The 12,804-nt window shown below is 41.6% G+C and overlaps 1 protein-coding gene across 8 annotated transcripts in view; it reads right to left on the bottom strand.

Moving 5' to 3' along the window:
• Positions 1 to 3,337: 3,337 nt before the first annotated feature.
• The window catches only part of LOC129376263 (growth factor receptor-bound protein 10-like), a 51,040-nt gene continuing 41,573 nt past the window's right edge, over positions 3,338 to 12,804 (bottom strand). For 7 of the 8 annotated variants that reach the window (XM_055055820.1, XM_055055819.1, XM_055055821.1 and 4 more), the window contains 5 exons: positions 11,869 to 11,985; positions 11,158 to 11,224; positions 10,979 to 11,066; positions 10,676 to 10,769; positions 3,338 to 10,047 (listed from right to left, as the gene is read on the bottom strand). In XM_055055820.1, the coding sequence (XP_054911795.1) occupies positions 9,901 to 10,047; positions 10,676 to 10,769; positions 10,979 to 11,066; positions 11,158 to 11,224; positions 11,869 to 11,985 (513 nt within the window). In that variant the 3' untranslated portion in view covers positions 3,338 to 9,900. The remainder of the gene's footprint in view (positions 10,048 to 10,675; positions 10,770 to 10,978; positions 11,067 to 11,157; positions 11,225 to 11,868; positions 11,986 to 12,804) is intronic. The other variant, XR_008607730.1, reaches the window with a different exon arrangement.

The raw sequence follows: 12,804 nt of genomic DNA, 5'->3' as shown, positions 1-12,804 counted from the left end.
CACATTCAAGTCTAAAAAAAACCCAAATGCACGTGAACAGTGTCTGACATTTTAAAGGGACGCAGAATTAAAATCAACAGAACCAGAACCTTGGAGCGGCTGGAATGATCTGAATGTTTGAAGCTTGTTGGGGAAAAACTTTTTTGTTCTGAAATCAGGTTTAAATCAAATCAAATTTTATTTTTATAGCATCTTTCATTCCAAAGTGCTTTTCATCGTAAAAACACAAAAATGCAAAGTCATAGAACACATAGTCCACATTACACTTTGCACATCTGATTATTAATGTTTCTTGATTGGGTTTCAAAAGCAACTGAACAAGTGGGTTTTTAGTCTAGATTTAAAAGAACTAACTCAGTGTTTCAGCTGTTTTGCAGTTTTCTGGAAGTTTGTTCCAGATTTGTGGTGCATAGAAGCTGAAGGCTGCTTCTCCATGTCTGGTTCTGGGGGATGCAGTTCTGTTCCAGTTCGAAGCGGTGTATGTTAACCACAGATGCTCCCAGATACATATGTTTGGCGTTGTGGTGGTCAGAGTGTGCCAGCATCAGTTTTAATTACAAGTTCACACACTTACATGCATAAACATATATATATATATATATATATATATATATATATATATATATATATATATATATATATAAAAAAAAAAAAATTCCCTTCTCACCCACCGCGGGTGGTTCTTATCCTCTGAGCTCGGGTCCTCTACCAGAGGCCTGGGAGCTTGAGGGTTCTGCGCAGTATCTTGGCTGTGCCAAGGACTGCACATTTCTGGACTGAGATGTCTGATGTTGTTCCTGGGATCTGTTGTAGCCACTGCTCCAGTTTGGGGGTTACTGCCCGAGGGCCCCGATGACCACAGGCACCACTGTGGTCTTCACCTTCCAGGCCCTCTCCAATTCCTCCCTGAGGCCCTGGTATTTCTCTAGTTTCTCGTGCTCCTTTTTCCTGATGTTGCAATCACTTGGTATTGCTACATCTACCACAACGGCTTTCCTCTGATGTTTTCCACTACGACAATGTCTGGTTGGTTCGCCATTACCATTTTGTCTGTCTGGATCTGGAAGTCCCACAGGATCTTAGCTCTGGTGTTCTCTACCACCTTTGGGGGTGTTTCCCACTTTGATCTCGGGGTTTCCAGTCCATATTCTGCACAGATGTTTCTGTAGACTATGCCTGCCACTTGGTTATGTCGCTCCATGTACGCTTTCCCTGCCAGTATCTTGCACCCTGCTGTGATGTGCTGGACTGTCTCAGGGGCCTCCTTGCACAACCTACACCTTGGGTCTTGTCTGGTGTGGTAGATCTGGGCCTCTATTGCTCTGGTGTTTAGGGCCTGTTCCTGGGCGGCCAGGATGAGGGCCTCTGTGCTGTCCTTGAGTCCAGCTTTTTCCAGCCATTGGTAGGATTTACTGATATCAGCCACTTGGGTTATTTGCTGGTGGTACATCCCATGTAGGGTCATACCATGATGGTATCTCTGGCACCTCAACCTCCGTTCCCTGTTGTCTGAGACATTCACTGAGCACATTGTCTGTTGAGGCTTTGTCCCTGATGTATTTATGGATCTTAGTTGTTTCGTCCTGGACAGTGGTTCTCACACTCACTAGTCCTCTGCCTCCTTCCTTGCGGCTCGTGTACAGTCTCAGGGTGCTGGATTTGGGATGGAACCCTCCATGCATGGTTAGTAGCTTTCTAGTCTTAATATCTGTGGCTTTTATCTCCTCCTTTGGCCAGCTAATTATTCCAGCAGGGTATCTGATTACTGGCAGGGCATAGCTGTTTATCGCACGGATTTTGTTCTTGCCATTGAGCTGGCTTCTCAGGACTTGCCTTATTCGTTGGAGGTATTTAGCTGTGGCTCCTTTCCTTGTGACCTCATCGAGGTTGCCATTTGCTTGTGGTATACCTAGGTACTTGTAACTGTCCTCTATGTCTGCTATTGTTCCTTCTGGGAGTGAGACTCCTTCTGTGCGGATCACCTTCCCCCTCTTTGTGACCAGCCGACCACATTTCTCTAGTCCGAATGACATCCCAATGTCAGTGCTGTAGATCCTGGTGGTGTGGATCAGTGAGTCGATGTCTCGCTCACACTTGGCGTACAGCTTGATGTCATCCATGTAGAGTAGGTGACTGATATTGGCCCCATTTTTGAGTCTGTATCCGTAGCCAGTCTTGTTGATAACTTGGCTGAGGGGGTTCAGGCCTATGCAGAACAGTAGCGGGGACAGAGCATCTCCTTGGTATATGCCACATTTGATGGACACTTGTGCAAGTGGTTTGCAGTTGGCTTCAAGGGTGGTTTTCCACAGCCTCATCGAGTTTGCAATGAAGGCTCTCAGAGTCCTGTTGATGTTATACATCTCTAAGCATTCAATGATCCAAGTATGCGGCATTGAGTCATAGGCTTTCTTGTAATCAATCCAAGCCATGCACAGGTTGGTGTCGGGTTTTGCAGTCTCTGGCAACTGTGCGGTCTACGAGGAGTTGGTGTTTGGCTCCTCTGCTATTTACATATATTTATATATATATATATATATATATATATAAGTGTTGTGTGTGAAAAGCTGAGAACATGACTGATCATATGTTGTAGCTCTAATAACAGAAAAACAATGAGTGACTGAATATCAATATCCAATCATTCTGCTGCTGTGTTGTTGTAGTGCAGTGTTTGGCCAGCAGAGGGAGCTGTGTGCACGTGAAGACCTGAGAAAAGGAAGCTCTTGATAAAAGTATTGTCCCTGAAAGGCTGCGAGGCTTTATGTTACTTGAGCTCACCTCCATTACTATAACGGGAGGAGATGATTCATTATTTCTGATGCAGATAGAAATGTTGTATCTGATAGTACAAGGTTACATTTGTGCGACAGCAGACACGCCTCGTCACCAGGCGTTTGCTAATTGCTGCTGGCTAGTCTGAAGGAGCTAAATGTGGGAGTTGCTCTTTGAGCCAGAAGGTGGGAAGCTTGGAAACAGCGTCTCTGAGAAGGAGGAGTATAAATCCAACCAGGCATTTCGCACAGCTAGATGGTTGCTACGGGAGGATAAATGATTTCTCAAACATACATGAAGGAATCAAGATTAAGGAATAAGACTATGACACGATGTAATTCTCAAAAGTTGTTCTTGAATAATACTGATCCCTTTAAAACCATGTGTAATTTGATCTATCTATCAAATGAAATCCCAACAAAAAAATAAATAAATCTGAGTTTGTGTTCACAAACACGTACAACAATTAAAGAGAGTGAAGGCACACGCTGCACTCCGATCAGAACTCCTTCTTGCCCGGAGTCGTGTGGGAGGAGATTAACACATAACAGATTGAGCCAGGTTTGGTTTATAGCAATTATATCTTTTATTCTACTTTCCAATAAACAGAGAATATATCAGTCCCTTATTTGTACAAAAATACCTGAACAGGATACAATGTAGATCCAGGAGTTGCAGAGATAAATATGAAGCAAAGCCATGAGGGGTTTGAAGAAGAACAAAAAATATATATATAGTTTTTATTTTTTCCTTAATTCCCTGAAATGTTTTATTTTGACTTCAGCTTATGTCGATTTCAACCCAACAATAACACTCAGCCAACTCGTGATTTATTTACTTTTTTTTTCCCATTTACTTGCACACAACGGGGTCGTGGAGCTGATGCTGACCTGAACGCTCCAGTAAGGTTCGCTTCACGGCCCCCAGCTGACGGCGCGTGAACGCAGCGTTTGGACGGCTGGCGGTTAAAGGACTGTCACTGTGTGATAAGAGGCACCTGCTGAGAAATTTAGTCAAGAAGAAACAGGATCTAAGAAGTTAGTTATGCACCTTAAAATATGAGTATACGGATATATATATTAAAAAAATCCTCTCGAGCTACAACTCATCTTTGAACTACTTGTAGTGAAAGGTGTACAAAAGCTACAACTAAGACCACCATGGGATAAATGGCAATGCGTGTGCTCTCGATGGAACCGCGCCACGGACCGATAAGTGGAACATCATAAACATTTATGAGAGATGAGATGGAGTCGGGGGGATGAAACTTAAAAAAAAAAAACAAAGAAACAAAAGAAACGGGGACTTTACAAGATGTGGCTTTAGAGTCGGACACTCTGACAGCCGGTCAGCTTATATGCACTAATGTTCAGAAAATAAGATCCAGTTTGATCACAAAAAAATAAAATAAAAAAATTAATACTGTATATACTGCGGTGCAGACGGCAGACATGTCAGCATACACACAATCAAGTAATCAAAGAAAAAGGACAACACACATCGATAAATCTGCCTTAAATTTACGGTATTACGAGTGAAACCATAACACCCCATACATAGTGATCTGTGACCTCGGTACAGTGTTAGATCTACGTCTCCATAGCTTCATATACTTTAGAAAACATCCGTCACTTTTAACTTTGTATGTCAAAACACTTGGACTTGTGTGAGGGCAACATGGCAGCGCGGCGAGGAGGAGGAGAGGACGGCGTGGGGTTTGTGTTGCTCCTCTCAGACGGTCGATTAAGATTCACAGATGAGCGCTGGGAATGCTGGGAAAACTGGGAAGCGGCGCTTTGCTATAGTATTCACACTCCTTTAAACTTGGACTTCTTTTGCCACGGTGCAGCGGGAAATAGACGGATGCAGGCGGTTTGGTCAGTGGAGACTGAAATTAGAATTTTTGGCCTGGATGAAAACGCAGCCGGCGCTACAACAGAACCGGTGTTCAAAATGAGGCCCGCGGGCCGATGGCAGACCACAATTCTGGATTGAATTAGGACAAAACTACAACTTTTAAATCCAAATCTACTTACAAAAATGTTCAATTCGATACAAAGGAACAATGTTTCCCAATCTTTCCTGGGAGGTCCGTCTATCGTCATGGTAACTAGGACCACGTTGACCAAATCTACTTTTAATAGCTGCATTAAAACTTGGCCAAATACAGTAAGTTTTTCCAAAACAAGCAATACTGATTTTATTACCGAGACGAGGCGGAATAGTTTTTTTTCCTCAATTGAACCCAAAATAATGAGCAAACTGGATTCAGAAACAGTTTTGGATCACCAAAAACAAAATTATAATTTTTTGTTTAATTAGAACAGTTCATGCTTAGTTTATTGATGAGAAGATGAAAAAAAAAAACATTTTTGGTGTAAATTACGTATTTTTTGGCTCTCCGTTACTTTTGAGCTCATAATTTTGGCCCAGGAAACAAAATTTACTATGTCCCAGTTTAAAGTTCAGATCTATAAAAAAAATCTAACATTTGTGACGGTACGTTTCAAAGTGTGAATACTTTTGCCAGGGCTGTGCTTCCATACAAACTCCCGACTTCTCTGAATCTTTACCTTCTCTTGATCTCAGCCATCTGACAAGCAGTGCTCCTCTAACTTGTCTATAAAAAGAGGATAGTAAATAGTTTTGGCATTAAAATATGCCAAACGGAAACATTTTTCTACACGTTTATGAAATGATAGCTTACTGGCTGGACATAGATGGGTGGAGCAGGATGTGGGAAGGCCTGACCAGTGGAGCTCAGAGCTACTCAACCGGAGTTCAGCCGACTGGTGAGTTGTGGATCAGTGACAAAACTCAGCATCTATTTATTTTTGGCAAGGTGTCCTCTCTCTCTCTCTCTCTCTCTCACACACACACACACACACACACACACACACACACACACACACACACACACACACACACACAAACTCGTGCACGCTAACTATAGTTCTCTTTCAGGAGGCGGAGCATGAACGTGTTATCTCCTCAAAATCCCCCCCCTAAAAAAAAGTCACAATTATGGAAGATAAAATCCGTCAATAGAAACGTTTGTTCTGACATCTGAGATGAATTACAGCAACAGCACAGATTTTACCGATTCACTTCACGTTTTGCTCTTGGCCACGCCTTTCTTAGCAACTTCCCATAGTGTCTTTTTCAGTGTCTTCCATAAATTGTGTCCATAATACAAAGCAAAACAAAACAAAAAATTAAAGTGAACTTCTATGAAGCTACAGAAGCTTGCTACATTTTACGATGGTCTCGTCTTTCTCGGAGTAATTCATGCCGGTTTTATTTCGATTGGGTTGGGTTTTTTCTAGTGACCTCTGGTGTTATTGTTTTGACTGACGTGTGGCTGTGCGATCCTCCGATGCGTTCAGCCTGTGGACGGTTCGCTCAGAAAATGTTTTGTAAAAAGACCTGAACCAGGCAGGAACTTCATCCAGACTGCCCTCACATAAATACATGACGAAAACCGTCACATTTGGCTTTTCTGCTAAACCAACAACAACAACAACAAAACTTTTCATGCGTTTCTATATAATTATAGGGGGAGATTAAACTGTTTTTGACAGTGATTTTGCAGAAATACACATATGAACAATATCAGAAAAAAAGAGGCTTTAGTCTTTGAATTTGTGGAACTTGAAACAATGTTTTGAAGAAAAAAAAAATCCTATTAGGATCTTTGCTAAATCTGGATAATGTGACATTTTTTTTCTGCACGCATTAAGACCAGGAAGGTTTACAAGGGTTGTATTTTGCTTTAAAACAGGTCTAGTTAAAGTTTACATGCACAGCAATCTTCCATAATATGGACAATTCCAGTGTTCATGAGTAATAATCGTAATAACTCAGATTTTATTAAGCCCTTTCACAGACAGATGGATTTTTCTCATGCATCTGCTCTAGATCCTCCTTTAGCTCATCCAACAGGTCGTCTGGAGAATAAGATAACTGCAGGACAGAGCGTTATTCTTCTTTATTCTGGTCTATCATTTCTGTGGTTTATTTTTTCATCGAAAAGGTCCAGGTGATCAGGATGAAAAGGAGCAGGCCCACAGCATCACAGATCCTCCATCTTACCCAACTGCAGGCAGACTGATTCCACATTTTCATGCCGATCCTACTTAGTTTTTGCTCAGTGAGCTCACCATGTGTGCTCCTCACTTTTACGTTAAAGATGGTAGAACATAACTTCAGTCAGAATTTTAACTTTTTGTTACTCTAACCATAGATATATATATATAAAAAATCCAGGCAAGTGGTTTTAATGTAGCCGTTTTCTCGCTCGTAAAGTGAAGGCAAAAAGGCTGGTGATTAAAGAAGTCCAAAAGTGCCCAAATTTCATAAACAATAAATCATCTAAATGGTTCCTTAAATATGTTACCATCTTTAACAAATACATGAAAAACACAAAAAATAATTTATAAAATCTATAATTTAACAAACCGAACTCTAATGTTTACAATTTGAATACGTTTTTTTTTTTATCACCAGTTCATTTAAAGGACAGCAGCTCTTTCTAAGTTGTTTTCAATGGGAGCCTTACCATCAAAATAAGTGGGTGGGGCCAACATTGCTCTCAAGAAGACGATTGGTTTGAAGTTTGTGCAAATAAACCAATCACACAGTATGTGACAAGAGCCAGAAAATTTTAAAGGTTTTTTTTGTCCCGCAACAAATAAACCATGAGAAAACTTAATAAATACTTAAATAACTATTTTTAAACAGATTTCAACTAATTTTACATAAATACCTTATGTATTTAAAAACAATTTGAATGCTATGGGAAACAGTTTTTTTTTGGTTGAAGGAATAATAACTTATCGAATTATTTATTTATTTACGACATTTTTGGCAATTTTGGAAATCAATACCCAACATGTCAGCCTTCCATCAGGAAACCATCTAATCTGGGTTAATAGAAATATTGCAGTGCATGTAAACAAACCCATTGTCATGTGGGTCCTGTTAGTTTGACCTAACTTATTTTAAAATCTACAACCCTATAAATTTGTGGCCTAAACTTCAAGACTGTAGACAAGATGATTGCTTGTACGGTAAATATGAAGCTGTGATCTTTTGTCAATAAAAAAAACAAACAAACATGAGGGATGTGGGTAAAAATTCAGGACAAAATAATTTTGACAATCAAGATAGCACAAGCACCCAGAAACTTAGCTCTGGGGGAAAAAAAACAAAAAAACAACTCCTAATTTATATTTTTAAAAAACAAAACAAAAACGTGAATGCTTTTTCATTAATGTGTAACTTAAATATCAGTTTATAATCTCAGAGTAAAATTCAAGCTTTTGTTCAACTAAAATCTCAAATTATTTTTAATAAATTTACAAACGCAAAAAAAAAAAAAACCATATTTAGCTAAAAGTGGCAAAAAAAAAAAAAGCAACAAAGATAATTTCCCAAAATCTAGCGCTATCCCTCGACATACTGGTTCACATAGTCGCTTCCACCGCCTTCAAATCACAAACGTCTCACTGTATGTGCATTTTAAGATCGCTTCTTCAATTTCATACGCATGGCTCATCGTTTTCACTTAAGGCAAGTGAAGCTCAGTCGACGGGACGACCAGGTTCACATTTCAAGTCATTTGTTCAAATTCCATATTTAAAGTTCAAAACAAAACGAAACCAAAAAAAAAAAAGTTACGAGAGTGCTTTTGTTGCTTTGTAGGAGGGAACAGTGGTCAGGATCCGAGCGGGAAAAGCTCCAACCACAATCAGAATGATTCAAACGTGCAAGCACTGAACTCGGATTAGACTCAGGAAAACATTCAGAAACAGGTTCACCGACAAACATAACCCTTTTGATTAAAAGAAAAGAAAAACAACAAAGAAACGGTAGAAGTTTGGGGGGCTGGACACTTTTCAGGAGTCTATAAAATTAGTATTCTTCCTCCTCCTCTTCTTCCTCAGAGTCTCGAGGAGCTGCAGCTGTTTCAGGAGCACATTCATTAAATCGCGGTGGTGTTGATGTTGACGACGCGAGCCACACCAGAGGTTTTAAGACGCTCCTAAACCTCTGATGGGACCTGCATTATGGGCTGGTTCTCCGCCTCACACGCCGCCGCCGTCCAATCGGAGCAGGCGGAGTCGCATGCGCGCGCCTTTTGCAGAAACAGAGCGGAGGAGAAAAAGGAGGCGGCTTCGCTTTAGCCAGAGAGCTGCTGCCTGTCCGCCCAGGAGTGCAAAACTAGTTCTGCATTGAATTGACATGAATAAAAAACAGCATTAAATGACATCAAGTAATTAACTCTACAAGAGAGGCTTGTTACGGCCTTCCTGATTAAACATTCCTCTGTCCTTTTTTTTTTTCTTTTTCTTTTAAGCGAACCCTCGCCATCGCCGCTGCTCAGCTCGTCTCGCCTTTGGCCGCTTCTTCCCTCCCTCTGTCCGACCGTCCGTCTGTCCATCAGTCTGTCCCAACCGTTTGAGCTTCCGTGGAGGCGACCGGATTGGCGGTTGCACCAAAGTGTGTGGAGTTAGAAGGGGGTTGTGGACACATCACATCCAACCCGCTAACGTGATGAGGAGAGAGGGACGGGGGTGTCAGCTTATCCAGACTGGACTGCACAGGTTGAGAAACTCCTGGATCCGGTTTTCAGTCAGAGCCAGCGAGGTTCCCGTCCATCCCTGATAATCAGTGAGGAAGTCAGAGGGTGGCGCTCCCTGCGGGCGCCACAGCTTATCCGGCCTGGAGGGGGGGAGGGGGGGTTTGGGAGATCATTTCGAAAGACCCTCAAACACTCCTGCTGTAAAACGTGTCGCTTTAGTGGTCTTGCGTTTTCACAACTTTTTTTGGCGTTTGACGAACCTACCGGACCCTCCGGGGGAAACACAAAAAAGAACAACAACAAAGGGACGTCGCTGGAGCCGGACAAAGCTATCGCCGCAATCCAAATGGCGGTAAGGCGGAGAAAAACCCCACAAACCAGGTGCCGGAGCCGAGTCCGCTCCCAAAAGCCCCACAGCCTTCTGCTTCTTCTTCCTCTCTTTCTCCTCAACCCTGCCTAGTCGGTGAGGGAGCAGGCAATAGGGGGAAATCTTCTGATGTGCAAAAAAAGTGGGGGGAGAGCTGTGTCGGGTGGGTGAAGTGTCACAAGGCCACAGCGGTGCAGGGGTGTTTGAGCTTGCAGGGCAGCACTCCTCTGTTGAGCTGGTAGAACTCCACCAGGTGGATCAGGTCTGTGAACTTGGTGGCGCCGTCGTCGAGGCTGAAGAAGACTTGGCCGTCCTCCTCGACCTGTGGGGCAGGAGCACAGGCGCCGCGCGTCTGATCAAAAGTCCTCCAGCTGCCGGAGTTTCGATTTGTTTATTCATGCAGGCGACAAACTTATCTGTGTCATCTTGAAATGACAAAAACCAAAAGCCGTTTTTTTAGCTCGAGGAAAAGGAGCTTGAATCTTTCTCATAAATGTTTTTTTTTTGTTTGTTTTAGGTCAAATCTTTAAAATATATGAGATTATATATTTTAAGCAGAAAAAAAATGGAAAAAAAACAATCTCACAATTGCCGTTGTCCAATTGAATAAGACGCACAATAAAAATTACATGTGAATAAGTTTTTTCACGCAGCAAGTCGTTAAAAAACACACCGCGCCATCATCCTCCAATCACTTCCTGTGTTTGTTTGTGGTTTGCGTCAGTGGTAAAGGCCGTCTGTTGATCATGCGACTCGTGTGAAACGATAGAACGCGTTTCGATTTTGGTACAAATGCCAAAACCATGGTGTCAGAATTGGACAAACAAAAAAAAACAATGTTTTTCATCTTCTGTCATTTTAATTGATTTACTTTTTCTGCAACAATGTAAAACACCTGGCTGACATTTACTGTCGTTTTTATCAGGAGTGTGCTGCTTTGCTTCACTGACCGGTAGGATCTGGAAGTGCTTGATCTTCTGGTGGTGGCACAAGGTGAGCACGAAAGCCTTGGGATTACTCTGACTGTCCCGCAACAGGAACAACCTGACAGGAAAGTGGACAAAAGAAAAAAATAAATACTTACGTTTTCAGTAAAAAAAAGGTTTTACACACTGACTAATGCTTGATGCTGCCAAATCAAAGAGAACGCAATGCTTTTCATGACAGCAGTGGGGAAATATTGAAATATTTCCTTGCTTATCTTGGTACATTTCATAAAACATCTTACTTTTATGAACAATCTGTGAACTCACCCATCTACTTGGCCTTGTTGTATAATCATTTTGTGGGCTTCCTCTCTCATGATGCGACCGTGGAACCACACCTGTGTCCTGTGGATGACTGGGAGGACAAACAAAAATGTGTGTGACTAGGAGGGGGTTTGGGGGAAGGCCGACAGGCAGACTGGTGTTGGTGGTTTCAGTGGGAGTACCTGTGTTCATAGAGGACGGGTGCAGGGGGCTGGGGCTGCCCAGGACATTCATACGGTGGGTTCTTTTCTATAAGAAGAAAAATCGAACCCCATTAAGTACGTAACTAAAGGAGGGGTCACTCTTTGGGTTTTTACATGTACATCATCTAATAAACTGGATTCTCCAATACAGATATCTGAAGTCTGACAAAAATGACCTGCAACAACTATAATGTAAAATAAATAAAGCTTGATGTCGCTCAGAGAACTGAATAGATCTGCCGATAATGATGCATCTCTAGTTTTAAAGTTTATAACCAAAGAGAGCAGATTTAAATGATATATATATGGTTCAGCAAATTGAGTTTTGAGTTTCTTCCAACTATTCCTTTTCATTCAAAACTTTTGCTTATGTTCATTTTATCCTGCAAAAGAACATTTTTAGAAACAGACATTTAAATCCAGGATTTTGTGATAAATGCTTCAGGTGTTTCTATTTGTCTCTGAGTATTCACTTTCCTGACTCGGCACTACCTGCTGGAGAACGTCAAAGTGCAGGAATTACTGAGGCAGAGCGACATTAATCACTGTCAGAACAAAAAGTCCCGTCTGCGTCAAAGAAATCCTCCGCGGAGCGAGGAGGACGCGACCAGTAAACCCAGAACACGGACTTCAAGGCAAAATTACAAAATCTCAGCTTTTTGTTGTTTTCTAGGTTATAAACCTGCTCACCCTCCAAGTTTGTCCCTCCTCCAGGGCGGCGCTCTGGGCCTCCACGGGATTGTCGATGACGCGGCCGGTTCTTCCCGAGAAGTCCATGGCAACCAGCGAGTTCTCGGATACGCTCCGCTGTCGGGAGGAAAGGCGGAGGGCGTAGGGGGAGGGACGCACGAGAAACGGGGTTGAGTTGTAGTGATTGGAGTGGGGGGGAAGACAGGAGGGTAGAAAAAAGGGTCAGAGGTCAAACAAGCCAGACACAGTCACTGAAGCATGACAAATCCTGTCTGCACACAGACCCACTTTAGTCAATCCACAAATGTTCCTCTGAGGAAAAGCACAAGCCCGGATTTCTGACCGTACGGCTTGAATCGTCCACGTTCCCCTTCAACCTCAGAGGAAAAGCTTTTCTAACAGACAAATACCTCTTTTTTAAAAAAGAAAAAAAAATATTTCTGAAACTAAAGGTTTTTCTTGACATGAAATATGTTTGGTTTATATTTTGTGCTGACAAGAAAAAGCTCCAAAAACTGTGAATCAAACTAAATGTCAAAAATTGTAGCATTTATAACCTACTTCTTAAACTTCTTTTTTTTTTTATTTTACAGGGTTTTTACGTAACAAACACAAACTGGGCTGTACCCACTGGTTTGTCTATCATGATAACCAATATACCAGTCAATAGCATGATAAATTAAAACAAGCTCTATAATTTCCATTCGCATAATTTATTGTTTTCTCTTATTTCTGTTTCCACCAAAGAAAAACTGGATGATAAAAGTCTTCAGTCTGCTGCTTTGGTCTTAACTATCCACTGTTTTGAGGGACAGTTTTGTTTACAGAGAGTTAAACTTTCATTTTATTCGTTGTTTGCCTTTTTTTTTTTTTGGATGCACTGTTTACATTAAATTAATACTTTTTATAGGTTTTTGTCTCATTTCCCATCAGAAC

This window comes from Poeciliopsis prolifica, unplaced genomic scaffold (assembly GCF_027474105.1).
Source record: "Poeciliopsis prolifica strain line A6 unplaced genomic scaffold, Auburn_PproV2 SCAFFOLD043, whole genome shotgun sequence".
In the NCBI taxonomy this organism is placed as follows: Eukaryota; Metazoa; Chordata; class Actinopteri; order Cyprinodontiformes; family Poeciliidae; genus Poeciliopsis; species Poeciliopsis prolifica.
Note: the sequence above shows the minus strand (reverse complement) of the source record. Positions and strands in the feature narration are given on the sequence as shown.